We start from the raw sequence: 19,543 nt of genomic DNA, 5'->3' as shown, positions 1-19,543 counted from the left end.
ATTGAGAGAGCAACACTTTCGTCTCTCTCACGCTCATACAAGCACCAAAAACATTGCCCGGCTCTCAACTCTCCTCGCTGAACAGCGGCAGCTTCGAATAGGAAGCCATCATTCCATTCAGATGATTCAATCGCTTCTGATATCTGCAAGCACGCGGGTCACAGCAGGTCTTCACACATCATCGTCATCTTACATCTCATACACATCATCTTGCATCTGCGGCGTCATCTCAGCCCCGTCCATCGCCTCCAGCAGCCCCTTTGCTCGGTTGAACTTGTTCTGCAGAGCTTCAACCTTGGTCTTCACCACCTCCGAGTTCACAGAGAACCCCTCCTCGATCAGTCTCAGTATCTCACTGATCAGATCCAAAAACTCGTAGTCCATTGGCTCGTTCGCCTGTGCTCGTGCCGCTGCCGCTGCCCTACTAGCCGCGTCTCCTCCCGCCACCAACCCGACTCCCGCCCCTTGCGTGTATGCTCCTGCCTTGGTCGCTGCCTGGCGTGATCGAGGAGACGCGCGCGAGTTGGTGCCATAGCCGTAGGCCTGCTGAGCTCCCCTCCCTACCGCTCCATACCTGCCTCCGGCCCCCTGCACATTCATGCCTGCCGCGGATGGAGATTGAGGAATGGGCGGAGCTGGAACGCCGATGCCATGGCTCATCCCAACGCCTCTTCCTCCTTGCATCTGCCTCTGTCGCTGATAGTTCTGTTGATACTGCTGCTGCGCATACTGCTGCGTGTAGTGCTGCTGCTGGCCGGGATATGAGATAGTGTGCATTGGAGGCGGTTGAGTGGGCTGTGGAGGCATAGTTGGCTCCTCTTCTCGCACAAGGAAAACTGAAAATGAAGTAAGGAAATCAGAAAAGTAGGGGAAGGAAGAAGAAGAAGAAGAAGAAGAAGAAGAAGAGGCAGTATTCAAGAACTATGTTTGCACAGCACTTCTCTGCTCGGACTGCTGACTGTTAACTTCACTTCCCTTCATGCATCCTCCCTTGAGGATTCCCCTGCCTGCTTCTGTGCTATCCTTGTCGACCTTGTCCTCTCTCTACCATCTTCGTATGACAACCATACTTGCTCTCCTCTGCCTCCTCCCTCCCGCCATCTCCCTTCCTACTTGTCCTTTCCCTTCCCCTGCGCTATGCCGGCTGGGGGAGGGGAAGTTGAAGTACCCCACCCCATCTATTTTCTTCAGCATATGTTGTAAGCAGGAGGGGTATCCATGCACACTACCCCTTTTGATCCCAAATACTACCCCACCCTCCTGGTTTACAGGCTTGCAGGAAATTCAGAAGATGAAACGAGCAGGAGCAGGAGCAGGAGCAGGAGCAGGAGCAGGAGCAGGAGCAGGAGCAGGGGCAGGAGCAGGAGCAGGAGCAGGAGCAGGAGCAGGAGCAGGAGCAGGAGCAGGAGCAGGATCAGGAGCAGGAGCAGGAGCAGGAGCAGGAGCAGGAGCAGGAGAAGGAGCAGGATCAGGATCAGGAGCAGGAGCAGGAGAGAGACGAGGTGGTAATGAACATGATGGTGACGAACGTGAACATGAGCATGAAGGAGGTAATTGAGATGATCGAGATGAAGATCGAGGTGACGATGGATCACTACGAGGAGATGATCAGACTATGAAGAGAAGAGAGGGGAGGGAGGGCAGGAACTGTCCTGAGGCGATTAAGTGGGAAGTAGATGCCAAAGTTGCAGAAAATCTTACGGAATCCGATCCTATGCATGCTGTATGAGAACTACAGAGGACGGGCTTGAAGATGTGTACGAAAATCGGGGAGGGGGGTGCAGTGGGGGGGGGGGGCGGACGCGAGGGAGCGAGGGAGCGAATGATATGAGTTACAGCGGGCTCATCATAGCGCAGATGGCTGACGACGAGGACGAAGAGGAAGAGCTTCAAGTTCATCTATCGGGTATTCTTCCTGCATGGCAGCTAGCGACATGCTGACATGCCCGAATCAGACGATGACGACCAAGACATGCAGGGCGTTGGAAGGACATTGGGTAATGCAGGCGGGGGAGAGGAGAGCGGCTGTCGTGTGCATGAGAAGCTTAACGGGAATCAGTCGGAGGAAGAGTTGGATGTGGACCTTTCCGACGACGAGGAGGTGGAGGGGAATGGGTCCAATACACACACACAAGAAGAGCCTTCGCAAAGAGGAGGAAAAGAGACTGAGGCTGTACGGGAGTCGATGGCTGCTGAGCAGGTGCAATCGGAGCAGGAGAGAGCGAATGAGCAGGATCAACGAGTGGGAGAGGGGCGGCAGCCGGTGATGGAGGAGAACAGGGATGACAAGGAGAACCAAGACCGGGAGGGGCAGCTGAACGAAGAGCAGGGGGAGAAGGAGAAGGAGGAGGAGGACGAGGAGGGAGGGGGGCAAGAGAAGAAGCAGGAAGAGGCGTCTTCAGACTCTGGAACGAAGGCGTCGAGATCTGACGAGGAAGGGAAGAGAAAGTTGGAGGACAAGGAAGAAGCGAACCCCTCCAAGAAGTCTCGCTCCAACGGGAAGGGGAGCGGTGGGAAGGGGAAACCAGTCGTCCAGCAGCGAAACACGGACAGGCTGAAGCTGCAAGAACTGACGCATGCTGAGGTACATTCCCTTGTGTACTTCCCTCCCGTCACGAGTGGGCTCGGCCCTCGCAAGCTGCGGGTGATGATGAAGCACCCGAGGGTGGTTGAGCACCCGTACATGGGCGACCTCGGGGTCTACCTGTCTGAAACTCTCAGCGACATCTTGAACAAGCCGAGACTGTACAAGTCCGATCGCTTCAGCGGCTTCTCTGCCTTCTTCTCGGTCCTCTCTGCCTTGTTCAGCGGCAAAGATGTCTCGGGGGGCCTGCAGGTCGAGAAGCTGGGAAGGTGCCTGGTGTCGGACCAGAGTCTGAATCAATCTGTGATCGATTCTTGCTGCTACTTCCTCCTGGAGGTCGTTGGGGCTGAAGTAGAGGCGACCCTCGACGAGCAGGACCCATTGCAAGAGGAAAAGCAAAAGAAGCTCGCTGGAAACATTTGGAGCGTGCTCTGCACCCTGCTGAACTATCTCCACTACGAGTCTCGGGTGCAGACGGAGAAGAAGGGCTTCACCAAGATGCTGATCGGAGACAAGAGATTCCACGAGCTGATCCGCTTCACCCTGGACCTGATCGACATGGACGTGATGAAAGGGCCCTGGGGCTGCAACGACGAGGACAACAACGACGACAAGGCCAAGAAGGCCTCACGATCAAGTTCGCCCTGCAAGCCCAAGTTGTTCCTCAGGGTCCTCGACTTTTGGGTAGAGATCATTCAGTCGCGGCTGCTTGCAACGGAATCATGCAGGGAGTTCCGCCGGATGTTCAGCTCTCACCCGAGTCTTCACTTCATCCTCAAGTCCATCTTGACTCGTCTTCGTCGTCGAGACGCGGCAGGGAGGAAGGGGATGGACCTGCTTTCCTTCATGGCCTTTTCGAAGCGTTTCTTCCGCACGCTGGGGACGACGCCGAGCTTGAGCGAGGTGAGGGATGAGACGATCTCGGTCGCTCTGGAATTTGCTTCCCGCATCTGCAACGGGGAGGACAGCGACAAGTGGCTCCCGATTTTTCGCATCCTCAACCAGCTGCTGTTCGAAACCGAAGTCAGGAGTTGCATCCTCTGCAACGAGCTCCTTAGGATCAAGTTCCTTGACGCATCTTCGAGCCTCATGAAGAACTTCGAGAAGCTCAACGACGTGGCGGCGGCGGGGGACGATCAGTCCAAGAATGCCCTTACTGAGATCATCGTCAACTTCTACAGGCTGTACGCTCGGCTGGCCCGTGACGACGCCATGCCGGTCTCCGCCATCTGTTTTCGCAAGTTCGGAGGGTCGGAGACGAGCAGGGGAAGGTTGCATGCGCACCTGATGCAGCTGAGCGAGAGCGAGTTCCTCGTTCCTGCGAGAGACGCTGAGGATCGAACAGACAAAGAGTGCTTCAACAAGATCCTACACCACATCTTCGACCCCAAGGAGATCATGAAGTACATGTCCAGCGGCCTCTTCGAGAAGTCAACGCAGGAGATGCGGGCGACGTTGCAGGAGCTGCAGGACGCCGACATGGCGCTGGCGGACTCCTCGATCTCGTTCGCTGATGGGGACCTTGGGCTGGCAGTGATCAAGAACGGCAAGTGCGCCGTGGTGGAGGGGGATGATGCCAAGAGGTTTGCGAAGCAGTACGAGAAGCACCTGGAGTGGGCGAGGCGGACAGGAGGAGGAGTTGACCCGATCCCCTTCGTGATGCTGAGAAGGAATACCTACCTGCATCGCAAGTACGCCAAGTTGAGCGTCGACGATATCGCCGTCTGCAACTGCCTCCCCATCAAGGGCAAGGTTGCCTGCGCTGATCAGACCTGCGCCCTCAGGCAGATCTACGTCGAGTGTACCCCGGGCTTCTGCCCTTGCGGGGACTCTTGCCAGAACCAGCGGTTTCAGAAGTGTCAGTACGTCAGGACGGAGGTAAAGAAGGTGGACAAGCGAGGCTGGGCCCTCTTCACTATGGAGGACGTTCAGCAAGGAACGTTCGTCATCGAGTACATGGGCGAAATCCTCAACAGGCGAATGTACGAGAGGAGGAAGAAGGCGTACGCAAAGGAGAAGCACACATACTTCATGGTCTAACTTGTTTCTTTGCCCTACCTTGCTTTCTCCTCCGCTTTTCTTTTCTCCTCCTTTGCCCCTTCCCCCTCCTCACAATTCTGTGCAGGTTCTCAACACCAGCCCAATCTTCGAGGTCATCGATGCCTCGAGGAAGAGCTCGATGGGTCGCTTCATCAATCACTCCTGCGATCCCAACTGCCATACCCATCGGTATCGCAGCTTGGGGGAAGTCGTGGTCGGTAAGTAGAACATCTTTTCTCTCAGCTCTCCTCCCTCCCTCCTGCTCTCTCCTGGCGTGAAAGTATTCCAGGCATCTTTGCCAAGCGCGACATTGAGAAAGGGGAAGAAATCACAATCGACTACCAGATGTTCGACGGGGCAGCCACCAAGAAATGTCACTGCGGCGCCAAAAACTGCAAGGGGTTCCTGGGGTCATGAGCAAGAGAGAGAGAGAGAGAGAGAGAGGTCGTCGAGTAGGAGAGACTTTAGTAATCCGATTCATACTGCTCGAAGAATTCCGACCTGTCCGAGTCTTCATCGCTGCAACAAACGCATCAGTCTCTGCCTTCGCTTCCAACCGGACATACCTGTATGAACATTCACAAGTCGCCCGATCGTTGCCGCATCGCGGACACTCCTCCTCCTTGTCACACTCGCAGCAATCCGGATGTCTGTTGCACCTGCCAACGAGCTCAGCGCAGTAGGGAGGGACCAGCGCTTGTCCTACCCTTCACACCGGCCGCAATGGCACCATTCCATGTGCATCTGGCAGATCTTGCACCACTTGCTCGATGTTGACTTCAGCTGTGAGAGAGCTGCTCGAGCCGCCAGCTGGAGGCAGAGTCAAGGGCAGGGAGAGGCAAGAGGAGGCGACTTTACCTGCTCCAGCGTTAATTCAGGTTTCTTCCCACCATCTTGCTCAACGCCTGGTTTTGGCTCTGCCTCCTTTGAGTCACCCGCCGCTACACTCTGATGATCCTTGCTCGTGCTCGCCTCCTGCGCCCCGTCCACTTGGCTTGAAGATGCTCCCTCAGTCTCCCCTCGTCTATCCTGAGAAGAGCTCGTGATGCTCTTCAACCCCGCGGCTTGCGCTAGCAGTTGCCGGATCCCCTTGTCCAGAGGATTCACCGCATAGCAGAGAGCCAGGAGAGAAATCGCACGAAGGACCAAGAGATCCTCCTTGTTTTCTGAGTCTTGCTGGGATGAATTTTCTGTTGACCCCTCAGAGAGGTTCCCAGAAGCACGAACCTCTTCGGCCCGTTTTTCTGTTGGCTCATTGTCTCCATTCTTGCGAGATTCAGGTTCTCCATCTTCAGGTGCAACGTACGGAGGAAATCCCGCGCTTGAAGTTATCCCCCTGTTGCGAACTGAAGCCCAGACGCCTCCTGCTGATGTATGAAGAGCGAAAATTTCTTCCACCAGATGATCTTTAGCATAGACATGCTGTTTTTGAATGAAAGAGTTACAATAACTTAGTGTGTGAACAAAGAAACTGTTAACCTGACAGTATGTCGGCAGCAAGTGCTCCAAGAGCTGGCGAAAGGGACCATGTGGATCGTCGGGCTTTACAGAGAGAGCCGAGCCCCAGTCATCGCACTTCATCTTGCTCATGCTGCGCAGCAGCAGCTCGGCAAGAGACCACCATCGGTCCTTGTCTCTCAGCAGCATCTGACCATCATCGTCTCGAAAGAAACAGTTCGCCACTTGATCCTTCACCATGCGTCTAGCACACATCCCAACATGTCCAGTCCCCAGAAGGGCTTCACGTATCAACGTGTCTCGGATCCTCTGCGGCAGCTCCTCATTCTGCAGCAAGCCAACAGCTTGCTTGCGCAGAGCCCGAAACGCCTCCAGCCGTCTCTCGGCGTTGCCATGCTTCAGTCGCCGAACGATCGTCTCGATACATTTAGGAGTCCACGACGACATGTCCGTTGACAGAAACGTCTTAAGCCCAAACCTCCTGACCGGCCAGTCTGGGTTATCGAACAGCAGCACATAACGTTCTAAGACTGTATCCAAACCAAACTTGGCTGTCAGAATATGTAAAGCCCGGGCGATTTCATTCTCAAGAGGGTGACATCGCGCCACCTCTGGCATGGATAGAACATTGAAGGTCTTGATTTCTTCTGCAAATCCCAAGGGAACCAAAGCTGTCAGAGCTCTCACGAACTGCAGAGCAAGCTCTTCGTCGACGATGATGTATTCAGTGCTCAACGAAATCAGAGCCTTCACAAGCACGTCCCCTCCAAGTCTGCCAATCTGTCGAGTCGATTCTTGATCAGTCTCCTGGCGAAAAACCAACGGAGTTAGATCCAACGATCATTTCATGGAAGATTCGATTCAGGGATTATTGGGTTTATGATCGTTCGAGTTAGGACGAACGATCATCTCATATCACATACCTTCTCAATGCGGACAGAAATTTGAAGGATGGCAGCGTCCATCATACCCTGAAACAAATGCTCAACAATGTCTTCCCTTCCGTTGAGCACATGCTTTCCGGACCTTAACATCCAAAAAATTTGCTGTATGCATAATCTGTACAAGCAACGCGTCGGGTAAGTCTCCAATCGCCTGTTCGTTAGTGTGAGACATCAAGCAAACCGAGAAAGGAGTTACTTTGGTATATGCTCTCAAAGCCTGCTCCCAAGGAGTACGGTTTGTTCCTGGACAACCGGCCATCAAGACATTCGACACAGACAGCCATTCAAATGCAGTGAGATGGAAAGACAAGCATTTAAAGCATTCGACACATGAATGGGTTGAATGAGAATCGCTCTTTCTCCGCCTCCTCGGCTTGTGGATGTGTTAAACAAGATCAAAAATACCTCGTCCCAGGTAAGTGTAGATGGAGGGGAGGTGAGTAGCTATTAAAGACCTCCCTCCATTCGTACTTGTGTATCCACTTCCGGGTAAGTCATGCATGGCATCACACAGCTGCAGATATCCTGATCAACAAGCAAGCCAACACACAAGAGCGTTTGAACCTTCATGTAGGCCACCGCATAGTTCACAGCCAGCAAGACACAGTGTGAATCGACCAGTGCAATCGGAGATTCCTCGGTGACCTTCAGGAAGGTTCAGGACAGGCAGATCAATGACGTCTGGCTTCATCCTACAGCTGAGCTCTCATCGTCGAGGAAAGATCGCAGGAAGCTCGAGTGCAAAGCAGCTGATCGAGGGAGTTTGACTAGACTACCATCTGTAGTAAGGTGTTAGAATGTGTAATCCCTGCACGAATGATGTATTGCCATTGGTCCGGAGAAAGACGGTGCTGCAAGCATCTTTGCTGTTTTCTTGAAAGCGATGAGTTAGAAGCAAGGATGCACTGGTTCAAAATACAGGGAACATCGAATTCAAGGCAATCACGAGGAAACTGATTGAGAATCTTTTGCTGACGGGTTGGTGATTGGATTATGAGGATTTACGTTCCAAGACATGAGATGTCAGAAGTGGAGCTGTACAGGAAGGGAGAGAAAGAAAGAGAGGAAGCAGCTTGCAGCGAGTATGGTATGAGGAGAACCTAGATAGACAAACACAGCTGAGCCAGGAAGGGAAGCAAGATGAGGTCTTGTATACATGCAAGGTGGGGTCTGGGATAGAAGGGGGAATGAGAAAAGAGTGGAGGGAGAGGAGGGGGGGGAGGGGAGGAGAGAGAGAGAGAGAGAGAGACGAGGGTGCATAGCGAGCTAAGCGCACCGTAGACATCAAAATGCCATGGAGTTCAATGCCGGTCGGATTTGGGGAAGAGGGTACTTTCGCTAGGAGGGTGGGGTAGTAGATAGGATATGGTGGGTGATCGTGGGGGTGGGGTAGGATACAAAAGAAGTGAGCATCGGATCCCCTTTTCGGTGGGGGTGGTGATATCTCCAGACCGAGTGCCTTTCAGCATGGGGTAGACTTGTGGGAAAGAGGGGGTAGAGATTTTCGGGGAGGTGAAGTACAGGGGTGGTGAGCATAGGGTACCTGGTTCTGTCCATAAAAGTTCCATTGTAAAAAAATCAACCTGGGGTAGTTTTCAGATGTCTCGTGGGGTGGGGGTGGCCCAAAGGATATGAACGGGGTGGGTGGGAAGACATTTGACCAGAAGAAACGTCCTTAGAGGTGGGGGTACTTCCATTTAATTGAGGGGGTGGGTGTTGATGGCACTTGTAGCAGGGTAGGGTGATTCAAAAACAATCCGTTATTTGGAATTCTACATCTTGTAACTGTTCAAACATGTCTTGCAACGGATGTAACCGACAATTCCTTGTCGCATAAAGGAGGACGAGATGCTGCGAAGAATGTAAGGAAACGAAAGCCTTCAATGCTCCTTTTCCGCGAATCTCTACCTCCTCTCCACCTTTCGTTCCATTTTTTATCTTTATATTACTCCTTCTCATCCTTCTTGCTTCCCGCTTTATCATTCCTATCTTGACAGCTCCTCTCCTGCTACCCACCAAGAGCTCAAAACAGATACGCTGATTCTTATAGCGTATCTGATCGTTCCACCATCTTCGTCCTTTGAAATTATGTACTATAGCGTTATTGCTACAAACGATCTGCTCACATGTCTTCCGACACCTGATGAACTACAGAGGCCATTCTCACCCATGTGCTGGTTGATGTTTTGGCGTTTTGCATCAATCCTTTCACCTAGTTCCACTTTGATCTGAACAGCAATGCTCCTTCCTATCTGTCTGCTATCCTTACATGATAGAACAGCAATGCTGCAATGCTCCGAGGTCCTTTGGGATCAAGGGGGATGGCGACCAGGCCGCCCACCGGGGTCGTGTTGATGAACATGGGGGGGCCGTCAACGCAAGAAGAAGTTCATCCCTTTCTTCTTCGTCTCTTCACAGACAGGCAGATCATGCAGCTTCCAATGCAGAAGATGCTGGGTTCATGGATAGCGAGAAGGAGATCTCCCAAGATCATGAAGCAGTATGCCAACATTTGATCATTGCATGTAAATGATTCGCCTTCGACAGATATGCAGAAATCGGTGGAGGCTCCCCAATCGGAAAGTGGACAGAGATACAGGGAAAGAAACTTGAGAGACATCTGGACGAGATGTGTCCTGAGACTGCTCCGCACAAGACATACATAGCGTTCAGGTGGAAACAGATGATTGCAACTTGTTGCATGTGAGAAAAACTTTTTAAGGTATGCTTCTCCCCTCACGGAGGATGCGATCACTCGAATGAAGAACGATGGTGTCAAAAGGGCTGTAGCCTTCTCGCAATTTCCACAGTGGTGATGCCTGAACCGGCTGATAATATCCTGCTCTCTACCTAACGAGCAAGTTCCCCATGCAGGAGCTGTACAACTACCGGATCGTCACTGAACGAGCTCTGGAGGTGATAGGATGTATTGTGTTATATTCTGCACCTTGTGAACACATAGTTCTGCAGATGTTTGAGGGAGTCAGGCATGCAAAATGAATTCCAGTGGTCTATCATCGACCGATGGCATTCCCACCCTTCATACATCGAGGCGCTGGCGTAAGAGTTTGCAGCAGACCTGATCACCGTCGACTCATGAGCAACCTTGCTGCAGGGGGAGGATCTTAGCGGGACTGAATCAGTTCCCGGTGGAAGACCAAAAGAAGGCACTGCGAGCGTGCAACGGCACGTGCAAAAATTTCTGACGCCTGGCAAGGTCGTCTTCCTGTTCTCCGCACACTCGCTGCCGATGAAACGCGTCAACGCGGGAGACCCGTAAGCTCAGAGGCGGGTGACGATGAGTCGGTTGACTCCTTTTCTCTAGATACCCTCAAGAGGTCGCTTCCACGGTCGGAAGAGTGATGGAGCATCTGAGCGAGAAGGGGCTGACCAACCCCTACATCCTCTGCTGGCAATCGAAAGTTGGACCCCTTCCTTGGTTGGGGCCGAAGACGCAAGACGCTATCAAAGATTTCAAGAAACAGGCAAGAGCGGAGGAGGAGTAAGACGCCAGCTTGACTGAATCTGCTGTTGGCAGGGGATGACTCATTTCATGGCGATTCCAGTTGCTTTCACGACTGACCACATTGGTGACTACAATGCCGAACCTTTGGCGTGTTAACCTTGCAAGCAGAGACATTATATGAAATCGATATGGAGTTCGGTGAGGAAGCTGCAAAGGCATGTGAAATTTGTCGGTGTGCGGGTTCAGTGACTCATGTTCAGATGGGAGCAGTGTTCAAACGATCTCCGTCGTTCAACGACGATGACATGTTTGTCAAAGCTCTGGCAGACATCGCCAAGTCCCATCTTGAGAGGTAATGGGCGGGATGTTCTGACATGCCATGACCAGTGTTTTCAGGAACGAGCTTTGCACAAAGCAGTATTCAATGAATTGCCCTGGGTGACTCATAGATCAACCGTACTAACATTCCACTGACAAAGTGGCAGGTGTGTGAATCCTAGTGAGTGCAGGTCGATTTTGAATCCGATCAAGCCGTATTCGAGATTCAAGGAATGTTGAGCATCTTAGCACGAGCTCACGCAGCGGCTTGCGCCATCGAACAGTCAGGGACGGGGGCTGGTTTCTTCTGCACGGGCTTCTTCTTCTTCTGGAACAAAGAGGCCTGTACATCAACGGTTAGAACATAACGCTAAAACCAATACACTCAACACTACCATCACACGGGATGATAGCGGAGTGTTCTGACATGTCATTTTCTCCGCTGCCCCAGGACCAATCTACATTCATCGTCACGCTGCCTCCCTCGTGACAGTTTCACTTACCCTGTTCACCGCCCGAACCATGAAGGAAACCACTTCACCTGACTGGCGGTCTGTCACCCGATACTCTCGAGCATCAGCTCCTCCTTCGATCTGCGACCATGTCTGTCCCTGATCCATCGAAATCTCGTAATGCAGGATCGGCGTGTGCCCGTCGTCCCTGGGTGGAGACCAGTGCAGCTTCACAACTTCGCACACGTTGGTCTGCATTGTCGATCATCACCCGAACAACAGCGGGGATGAAAGTAAAGTCAAACCTTCTTCGTCTTGGGTGGCTCCCAGCACATGAACACAGCAATTGGCCGTGATGGGATCTTCATGACGCTTCCTGGCCCCGTGGCAGGCCGGGTCTTGTAATCGCGGTACCTTGACCACCATTTCTTCGGTGCATACTCGCGGATTCGAGCTGGCGTCTTCTTGGGGAAATGATATTTGCTGATATTGACAGCATGAAACCTCTCATCTTCGTCCTGATATTCGGGAACACCTTTGTCCCTCAAAGCTATCCGATAAAACTTGGGAAGTTCACTGTCGGCAGCAGTGAAGCTTGCGCTCGAAAGAAAGATGAGCAGGATGGCCAGGTTGCCGGGACTGACAGAGCATGTCGAATAAGTAAGGACGGATAGGGAAGAAACTATCGCTGCCATGGCCCCCACCGCGCTCGAGCTGGAGATATCAGCAAGTTCTTGAGCCTTGCAACGACAATGGACAATGAAGAAAAAAGGGGAGAGAGAGGAAAGGAAGGAGGGAATCAAAGGCAGAATATGGATGACAGTAAGAGATGAAGAGGGGGTGATGAGAGGAGGGGGAAGAGGAGGCTGTGCAGGAGGAGGAGGCTCACGCCTTCCGCGCTTGGTGCATGGCGGCCGATGGAGCTGATCCACCCGTCTGCTGAAGTGAGCCGGCCTCAGAAAAACACAATTACTCAACTCCGGGCTTACGGCGACCCCACCGCCGGGTGGCGCGGAGTCACTGAAGAACAGGTACCTTGGTAATGAGGGGGATGAGGCCTTGGGATTTCGTGGCATGGGGGGGCAGGGCATGGGGGGGAAGCGATGGGTGCTAGGGGCGCTGTTGGTCATGCTGGTGGGGAGGAGGGCATGCTGTATTCCTCTGAAAGGAGGCGTTACTGATCGCCCTTCATCTCCTCCCTCTCCTCCCTCCATGCTCTCTCCTGCTGCCATTCCGAATGATCAAGCGGCTGAGCACGAGCTGCTGAAGCAAGCTCTGGATGGGGTTGAAGGAGGAGACAGCGAGCACGGGAAGTCTGAAGCTGCACTTGGAGATGATTTCCATGGACAGGTAACATGATGAGGAGAAGAAGTGGCGAACTCCAGAAGTTCTGAAGCTTTCTTTCAGGGGGAAATCAGTGAGATGGCGGAGATGGTTGAGAATGAGAAGGGGTTCTTTCTGCGCACTGACGAGGACGGGGATAGCAAGCTGAACTTAAACGAGTTCCTTGCTCAATGGAGAGAGAGCATGAGCTTCTATGAAGACAGCGGCTCAGGCAACAACGAGTCGTCGATCCTCGAGGCTCAGGAAGACGAGGCGGCGTTTGCATTCAGGGAGTTCGATCAGGACGTGGATGGATTCATCTCGTGGCCCGAATGGCAGAGAATGATGTTGGGTGTTAATGTCCAAATGATCGTGTCCTGACTGTCTTGCAGGTTTCATGATGCAGCTCAACAACCTAGTTTTCGAGATGGGGAGTTTTTCTCTGAGGTGCTTTTTCCATGTCGAAAGGCAGCCCTGACCTTGTTGTCCAGGGGAATGCCGACGACAAGCAGAAGGAGGTTGTTATATCTTTGCTGATCAGAACGTGTTCTGATTCTCGAATGTCTAGAAACACCTCCGATCCTTGTTCTTGGAATGGGATAAGAACCAGGATGGAATTTTGAGCAGGGAAGAATCACGGGAAATGATGAAAGCTTTGCAAGGGAAGAAGAACAGAGACGGGCAACCACATGAGCTGACAGAAGACGAGATCGAGATGATCTCCTGGCAGGTCAGATCACGAACAATACCTTCCAATTGTCTTCTTTTGTTACGTGTCGTTTCTGCGCTGACTACGCTGATACCAAACTACTTGTTCCTGAATGTTTCCTGCTCATCATTTTTGTATTTGCTGATGTTCTCGAGATGCTTTGTGCCTATCTTGGAGCCATGTCGTGAACTGACTCAAGTCTACAACAGCTGATGGACGATAAGGACACAAACCTTGACAACGCGATAACTCTCGAAGAATGGCTGGCCGGCGAGAGTTATTTTTAACTCCAGTGGTTTAAAATGCTTGTGTGCACGACATGGCCAGACTGAACATGCCGTTTCATGCACTCGCTGAGGCTTGAATGAAGGAGATTGAACTTGAAGCCCTCCCCGGCACTGCCCGGCACGCCATATGATCGGACATTGTGGGCCCGCACTGGATCCCGCGGCCGCCCGGACCGGCCGCCCGGCGAGTCTGAGGGCCTCATGCCATCACAGTGCCATCATAAACCGTGAGTACGGAGGTGACCTTGACGGTGCCGTACGGTACCACTGTCGGGGAGAGCACGGGCAGCGCCGGGCCATCCCGGTGGCAGCTCATTCTTTATGCGTCCGTCACCAGTACCGTACCACTATCGGGGTGGCATTAAGGGGGGGGTTCGAATAAGTACCGGTGATTATTCGGGATAAATATGGGGTGATATGTGGGTAGTGTTGAATAAAAGGGGGTAGGGGTAGAGGTAATTTCGACGGGAGTCAATGAGAAGAGGTGCGAACATGGCGATTGTGATGGCAGCGAGTGGGATGCAAGGGGAAGAGAAGGAGAGAAGGGAGAATGCAAGAGAGAAGAGCAATGAGAGAAGAATGCTTTCCGTGTGGAAATCTTCGGGAGTGATGGTTGTAGTTCATGCTTGTAGTCCTCGTGTGAGGATTCGAAGTTTCGAAGTGTTTGTTTCGATCTGCACAGAGTCTCATCTGATAGGGGAGTGGTAGGATTGTTATGCGCCCCGAACATGTCATAAAAGGAAATGATTTTGATTAGGTGAGTAATTTCATATTGTTCACAAAATGGAGAAGATTCGGATTTTGAGAACAGCTAGACTGGAGTGAAGTGATCGGATTGTTGTTTCGCTCATGATTGGAATCGAACAGTTGCAGGTCCTGGAGTTCAAGCCTTTGTTCTTTTCTGCGCAACAGCAAGAATGTCTGCAAATGGGTCTCAGTACTATCGCAAAGACGGCGTTCGTATCGTCCACGATCCCTATTCTCCCGGTATGGCCGACAAGTATGGTGCCCCTGGAGAGACAGACTCGGACGGCTTCGATCCGTATGCAGACACTGTTGGTCCGGGCATCTATGGTGAGACCTCTATCCCATTGTGCTGTGAGACACTTGACGCGCGTGCGCAGGCGGCAAGGTGAAGCGCGATGCGCAAGGAAAGGTCCTCATTGGCCGGCAATATCAGAACCATAACCCTCGGCCGGGTCCCATCTACTCTGGCGAAGGCTATACGGAGATGAGCAGGGCACTGTCCTCGGGGCCAGAAGCTGTCAAGAAGCTGCTTGAGCTTGACCCCTCGCTCGTCCACGAGATCTCGACAGGTCAGCATGCGGCGAATGGGACGAGGAGGAGGTTGAGTCTCGAACAGGTGGCGCTACTCCTCTCCACATGGCAGGCATGAGCCGGAAGAACCAGCTGTCTACAGAGTGAGCTAGCTCCTTGCTTCCCTCCTCCACCGTGAAGCTCCTCTGAACCCTTCCTTTTAGGCTGTTGATAGCCAGCGGGGGCAACATCGAGGCAGAGGCGAGTTGATGTCAATCTCACCAGTGAAGTTCTCTGACATGCTCCGACAGGATACCTATGGATATAGGCCCCTCCATAGGATGGCGTCCAACAATCTCGACATTGGTGACCTTTTTTCTTGCTGTTGCTCTTGCTCCTGCTCCTGCTCTCGCTCCTGCTCCTGCTCCTGCTCCTGCTCCTGCTCCTGCTCCTGCTCCTGCTCCTGCTCCTGCTCCTGCTCCTTCTCTCGCTCCTGCTCCTGCTCCTGCTCCTGCTCCTCCACACCAACCGAGACACACGCGCTCTTCCTCCGCCTGCCTTCCCTTCCTGGTCCTCCGCAAGTCACATGGTTGGCAGGTGCAGAGGCCCTGCTCAAGGCTGGAGCAGACGGCGCGGCAAGAACTCAGAGTGGAGAGACGCCTCTGAGCATAGCACGCCAGTCAAGCGCCAAGGGAGTCATCTCAGTGCTGAACAAGTACGGCTTCTCATGAGCCGGCTAGCTTACACTTCCTTGCATTTCGTCTCGGAATTAAAGAAAAATTCGAAGTGATTGTTCCACTTGCTTTCTTGCTCCCTCCCTCTCCCTCCCTAGATGTTCCAACGTTCCTGGTCCATCATCAGCTGCTGTCTCTAACCGGCACGGCGAGAGGAACAAACCTGTAGGCTCGTAAGAAGCGCCAGGCACTTGCTCTGCAGATCCTCGTCCGTGCAACAATGTGAAATCGGCAACGCCATAGCCCTCCATGCCACTGAGAGCACGTCGGTAGCCTCCGACAATGTCACTTCCTTCACCTTCGCCTGCGCTTCCTGTAAGTTGGATTTTTCTGCCCCGACGCAAGTCAACCAGCTTGAAGGCTTCGCCATTCTCACCGGCTGCCGTGTTCCTGTCAAGCTCTACCAGAGTCCTGTGCGTCTGCAACACGTCAGGGCTGATATGAATCACTGAGCACGAGAGCATCGTTCAACTCGAGTGCATGTCAAACTTGCCGCAGCATTAAGACATGTATGTTGTGCAGCTGTGCAACGGTATGTTCATCTACCTGGAGTAGAAGCTCCGACGCAGCATACGAGGACGGATTCGCTTCACATCGCTCCACGAGACCGCGAAGATACTCTGATGCAGCAGTGAGGTATTAAGAGACAGGTGCGAGGATGGAGGAAGGAGGGAGAAGGAGAGGGAGAGAGGGGGAGAGAAGGAAGAAGAGCTTCTGGGTTTGTTGGTACCTGCTTGAGTTGACAAAGCCTGCATCTTCCGACTTCTGTTGTGGAGTTCTTGCTGGACGGCGAGACTTCGGCTGGTGACAGGAGACGGTCTCTGGACTTCCCTGGGTGGAGGAAGGGACGATTTGCTGCTTGACCGCTCAACATGAAACGTATCATCCTCCTTCGGAGATTCTTTCCAGCTGCTTGAAGGAGGAGAAGCCTTCGACGTTTGACGATGAGACGACGACGACGACGCGATCACGTTGTCGAGGAGGAAGGCCTAAGGAAAGGGTCATGCGCGTCAGAGGGCTCTCCAGGAGCGCCAGCGGGTACCTGATGCGCCGCCCATTCATCGCGCTCTGCCGAGAATTTCCTCATCTCCTTCTCCAGCCTCTCCTTTTCAGACTTGATCGACGCTGCACGAAACGCTCAGAGATCTCAGGGGATGAAGACACGGAGGAGGTACAGATTTGCTCCTTCGCTCTCGCAAGGTCCTGGAGAAGGCAAGAGCACTTCTCGTAGTTGTTGTGATTTTCGTTGTGTACACCCATGAGCTCCTCCTTCGTGGCGAAAATCTCATACTGTCGAAGTGAGAACAAGTTCAACGCTCAATGAGGGGAGAAATGAGAGTCTGAGTTCACCTCCTGCTCCTTCACCTTCCCTTCAAGGTAACTGACGTGAGTCTGAAAACTTTCTAGATCTTGCGACATCCTTGCGATGATCTCATCTTTCTCCTTTGTTGCTCATCAGAAAGGCCAAGAAACAAATAAAACTTTCACCTGGATTACACTCTGCATGCCATGATTGGCATCAACTACCCGATGAAGCTCTCTGTAAAACAACACGCAAGCATCAATGGTCGCCGATCAGGGCCAGTCACTTTCTACTCTTGCGCATTTCTCAGCTCCATGGTGAGCCTATTCCGCTCGTTCTGATCCTCCGTCATCTCTTGGATCCTTCCCTCTCGATCGGCAGCTGAGCATTCTTGTGTCAAGCTGCATCATCCAGGTATACTACTCACCCAACTGAAGGAGCAGAGAATCGCGCTCTCTCTCCAACTCTCTGTACGCATCACTTGCGTCCTGCCTGCCCAAATGTCAGAAACCTTCACGTCATCGTCGGGCCTCCAACAAGTTGCTCTCAAGGCTTTGATAGCGGTATTGCAGCTCATCCAACTGTGCATGGTTGCGATCGACTTCTCTCTGTTGATAATTTATCCAACATCGTCATATTCAGAAGAAGTTTTTGATGCTTCTTGAAATCAACACCTGAATATCAACCTTGCCCTGGAACGCTGAAGCACAATCACTTCTGCAGGAACATTTCACCACAAGAAAGAAAGCACTCTCTGGCCTACCTCAGTCTGCAGACTTCGTCTTCCAGCCGATTGATTTCTTTGTCCTTCCAGCCAATCTTGCAAGCAGTCAACAGCTTTGCTCGCCATGGATAATTTCACCGTATCCTCCAGATTTGAAATTTTCTGGGCAAGAGATTCCTTGGAAGAGTGGCTCTGTTCCCCCAAAAGCATCAGAGCAACTTCTTGCAAGGTCGTTCAGACTTTAGACAGCTCGTTCGTTTTCTCCTCTACTTTCGATTTCAAGTTCTCAATTTCCCTGAGAGACAAATTGAGTCAAAAGGTGGTGAAGATTATCCTGACCGGCATACCGCATGTATGAATCAGCCCTTCTCTCTGCTTCAGATTTGTTCGCCAACATCGTTCGGATCTTTGGTGAGTGAGCTCGGAGAACAAGTACGAGGGAAAGACTACCTCTTCTTCCCAAGCGATCTTATCGTGTCTGTGTTGTAACTTTCGAAGAAAATCAATAAGATAGGTATTCTCTCGGGTCTTCACGAGCAACTTACTTGCAAATCATCAAGTTGTGTTCTGTATTTCTGTGCAGCTTGCAGTTTCTCCTGTTGAGATTCAGACCACATCTGCATCATCAGACGCACGAACTTCAAGCTGGATCTTGTCGCGATTGAGTTGGTCTCTTTGCTTGACCCAACTCTTCAGCTCCTCAACGTGCCTTTGCTCCCCTGCACAAAAGCTCGAGATCAACCATCTTGCAGACCTGTCTCCGCTCAGACCGGAGACAAGATGCTTGATTTCATCAGATGCTCTGTTGAGAATGACTTGAAGGGCATTCCGCTCCTTGATCAAGATGTCTCTTTCCTACAAGAGGGCTTCAATGCACCTTTTACACTCCGTTCCGCATTACCTGGACCAGGTAACCGAGTTCGGTGTAAAGCTGCGTCTCTTTCTCCATTCCCACGTAGCCATTTCCGTTGCTGCCCTCATTCAAAGGCCTTCGGTTTGTTTCGTTCTTCCAGCTCGAGTCCTTTGCGGCAGAGTCAGCGAGAGAGGAGGAGGAGGAGGCTGGATCCTGACATTCATCGCCTTGCGCTGCTCAGAAAAAGTGGACCTGGCTGCTTGAATGTTCCTCAACATGTCTATCTCGCTCTGGACAGCCAGATTCTGACCATCTGCAGCTAGCCTTCAACGTGAGGTGGGTCGACAAAGGCTTTGTCGACCTGGAAAAGCTCGATGCCCCGGATCGGAGCGATGCAGCCGGGACCTTTCAAAGTGACCTCTGCCCAACTCAAGACTGGATTTTCTGGAGCATGAGAGTCAGTGCAGCGCTCAGTCCCAGCACACCCTCCCTTACTCGCTCGGCCCGGGAGTCCTCAAGTCTCGACTCGGCGAAGTTGCTTGACTGATCTCCGTCTGCAGGTAATGTTACACAATGCAGGCAGGGAACGGGGCGGCCTGACAACCTGCTCGGAAATCTGGTCAAGAAGCTTCTGGAACTCGAGGTGGTTCCTCATCAGCTTCTCAGGCTCCTCGTATCCTGATGACATGCCAGCTGATTGTTGAGATTCTCCTAAACTCCCACTCCTGATCATCAGTTAGTCGAAGTCCGTAATGCAAACTCGAGTCCGCGGCATTCTCTGCCTCCTCTTCCTGCTGATCCTCGTGCTGGTATCACCACAATCTCTGATGATGTTGATCCTGCTCCTGCTCCTGCTCCTCCCGATGCTCCTTCTCGTCCTGATCCTCCTGCGCATCTCTCTCATTGCTACTGCTTCGAGTCCTGCGGATCCTTTCCTCAACCTCTATGATCATATTTCCTTTGTCTGTGACACTCTGCTCTCCTCCTCCTCCTCCTCCTCCTCCTCCTCCTCCTCCTCCTCCTCCTCCTCCTCCTCCTCCTCCTCCTCCTCCTCCTCCTCCTCCTCCTCGACGTCCAATCATCATCATAAA

The 19,543-nt window shown here is 52.5% G+C and overlaps 8 protein-coding genes across 8 annotated transcripts; 4 read left to right on the top strand and 4 right to left on the bottom strand.

Moving 5' to 3' along the window:
• Positions 1 to 64: 64 nt before the first annotated feature.
• On the bottom strand, positions 65 to 807 carry GUITHDRAFT_133721 (hypothetical protein; the record flags this gene model as incomplete). The annotated part of the gene is made up of 2 exons (XM_005839618.1): positions 65 to 143; positions 194 to 807. The coding sequence occupies 2 exons, from the start codon at positions 805 to 807 to the stop codon at positions 65 to 67; spliced, it is 693 nt and encodes a 230-aa protein (XP_005839675.1).
• Positions 808 to 4,243: 3,436 nt separating this feature from the next.
• GUITHDRAFT_65244 (hypothetical protein) lies at positions 4,244 to 5,041 on the top strand (the record flags this gene model as incomplete). The annotated part of the gene is made up of 3 exons (XM_005839617.1): positions 4,244 to 4,618; positions 4,710 to 4,842; positions 4,914 to 5,041. 3 exons carry the CDS (start codon positions 4,244 to 4,246, stop codon positions 5,039 to 5,041), a joined length of 636 nt encoding a protein of 211 aa, XP_005839674.1.
• A 541-nt stretch (positions 5,042 to 5,582) lies between these two features.
• Positions 5,583 to 6,473, bottom strand: GUITHDRAFT_150632 (hypothetical protein; the record flags this gene model as incomplete). Its single annotated transcript, XM_005839616.1, has 2 exons — positions 6,104 to 6,473; positions 5,583 to 6,046 (listed from the first exon to the last, which is right to left on the bottom strand). Coding segments are annotated over exons 1-2 (481 nt in total), but the record flags the coding sequence as incomplete, so codon positions are not given.
• Positions 6,474 to 9,347: 2,874 nt separating this feature from the next.
• On the top strand, positions 9,348 to 11,050 carry GUITHDRAFT_157086 (hypothetical protein; the record flags this gene model as incomplete). The annotated part of the gene is made up of 13 exons (XM_005839615.1): positions 9,348 to 9,526; positions 9,574 to 9,699; positions 9,749 to 9,838; positions 9,901 to 9,942; positions 9,997 to 10,086; positions 10,142 to 10,193; positions 10,244 to 10,302; positions 10,352 to 10,511; positions 10,565 to 10,616; positions 10,661 to 10,711; positions 10,763 to 10,844; positions 10,889 to 10,930; positions 10,978 to 11,050. 13 exons carry the CDS (start codon positions 9,348 to 9,350, stop codon positions 11,048 to 11,050), a joined length of 1,098 nt encoding a protein of 365 aa, XP_005839672.1.
• Positions 11,051 to 11,066: 16 nt separating this feature from the next.
• On the bottom strand, positions 11,067 to 11,608 carry GUITHDRAFT_161260 (hypothetical protein; the record flags this gene model as incomplete). The annotated part of the gene is made up of 4 exons (XM_005839614.1): positions 11,568 to 11,608; positions 11,314 to 11,514; positions 11,206 to 11,268; positions 11,067 to 11,153 (listed from the first exon to the last, which is right to left on the bottom strand). Exons 1-4 carry the CDS (start codon positions 11,595 to 11,597, stop codon positions 11,067 to 11,069), a joined length of 381 nt encoding a protein of 126 aa, XP_005839671.1. The 5' UTR covers positions 11,598 to 11,608.
• Positions 11,609 to 12,351: 743 nt separating this feature from the next.
• GUITHDRAFT_133717 (hypothetical protein) lies at positions 12,352 to 13,581 on the top strand (the record flags this gene model as incomplete). Its single annotated transcript, XM_005839613.1, has 6 exons — positions 12,352 to 12,612; positions 12,670 to 12,937; positions 12,978 to 13,032; positions 13,058 to 13,103; positions 13,154 to 13,315; positions 13,504 to 13,581. 6 exons carry the CDS (start codon positions 12,352 to 12,354, stop codon positions 13,579 to 13,581), a joined length of 870 nt encoding a protein of 289 aa, XP_005839670.1.
• Positions 13,582 to 14,048: 467 nt separating this feature from the next.
• On the top strand, positions 14,049 to 15,622 carry GUITHDRAFT_84668 (hypothetical protein). The gene is made up of 7 exons (XM_005839612.1): positions 14,049 to 14,062; positions 14,446 to 14,655; positions 14,706 to 14,897; positions 14,945 to 15,002; positions 15,063 to 15,099; positions 15,150 to 15,204; positions 15,436 to 15,622. Exons 1-7 carry the CDS (start codon positions 14,056 to 14,058, stop codon positions 15,567 to 15,569), a joined length of 693 nt encoding a protein of 230 aa, XP_005839669.1. The 5' UTR covers positions 14,049 to 14,055; the 3' UTR covers positions 15,570 to 15,622.
• A 44-nt stretch (positions 15,623 to 15,666) lies between these two features.
• GUITHDRAFT_101846 (hypothetical protein) lies at positions 15,667 to 19,140 on the bottom strand (the record flags this gene model as incomplete). The annotated part of the gene is made up of 23 exons (XM_005839611.1): positions 15,667 to 15,684; positions 15,736 to 15,902; positions 15,949 to 15,991; positions 16,119 to 16,192; positions 16,303 to 16,561; positions 16,615 to 16,697; positions 16,748 to 16,862; positions 16,923 to 17,015; positions 17,061 to 17,112; positions 17,169 to 17,256; positions 17,303 to 17,363; positions 17,550 to 17,592; positions 17,639 to 17,694; positions 17,738 to 17,791; positions 17,840 to 17,894; positions 17,947 to 18,005; positions 18,212 to 18,318; positions 18,370 to 18,454; positions 18,501 to 18,620; positions 18,671 to 18,765; positions 18,814 to 18,896; positions 18,948 to 19,006; positions 19,057 to 19,140. 23 exons carry the CDS (start codon positions 19,138 to 19,140, stop codon positions 15,667 to 15,669), a joined length of 1,953 nt encoding a protein of 650 aa, XP_005839668.1.
• Between the last annotated feature and the right edge of the window lie 403 nt (positions 19,141 to 19,543).

Source organism: Guillardia theta (assembly GCF_000315625.1).
Source record: "Guillardia theta CCMP2712 unplaced genomic scaffold GUITHscaffold_8, whole genome shotgun sequence".
In the NCBI taxonomy this organism is placed as follows: domain Eukaryota; class Cryptophyceae; order Pyrenomonadales; family Geminigeraceae; genus Guillardia; species Guillardia theta.
This window is presented reverse-complemented; position numbering and strand designations above follow the sequence as displayed.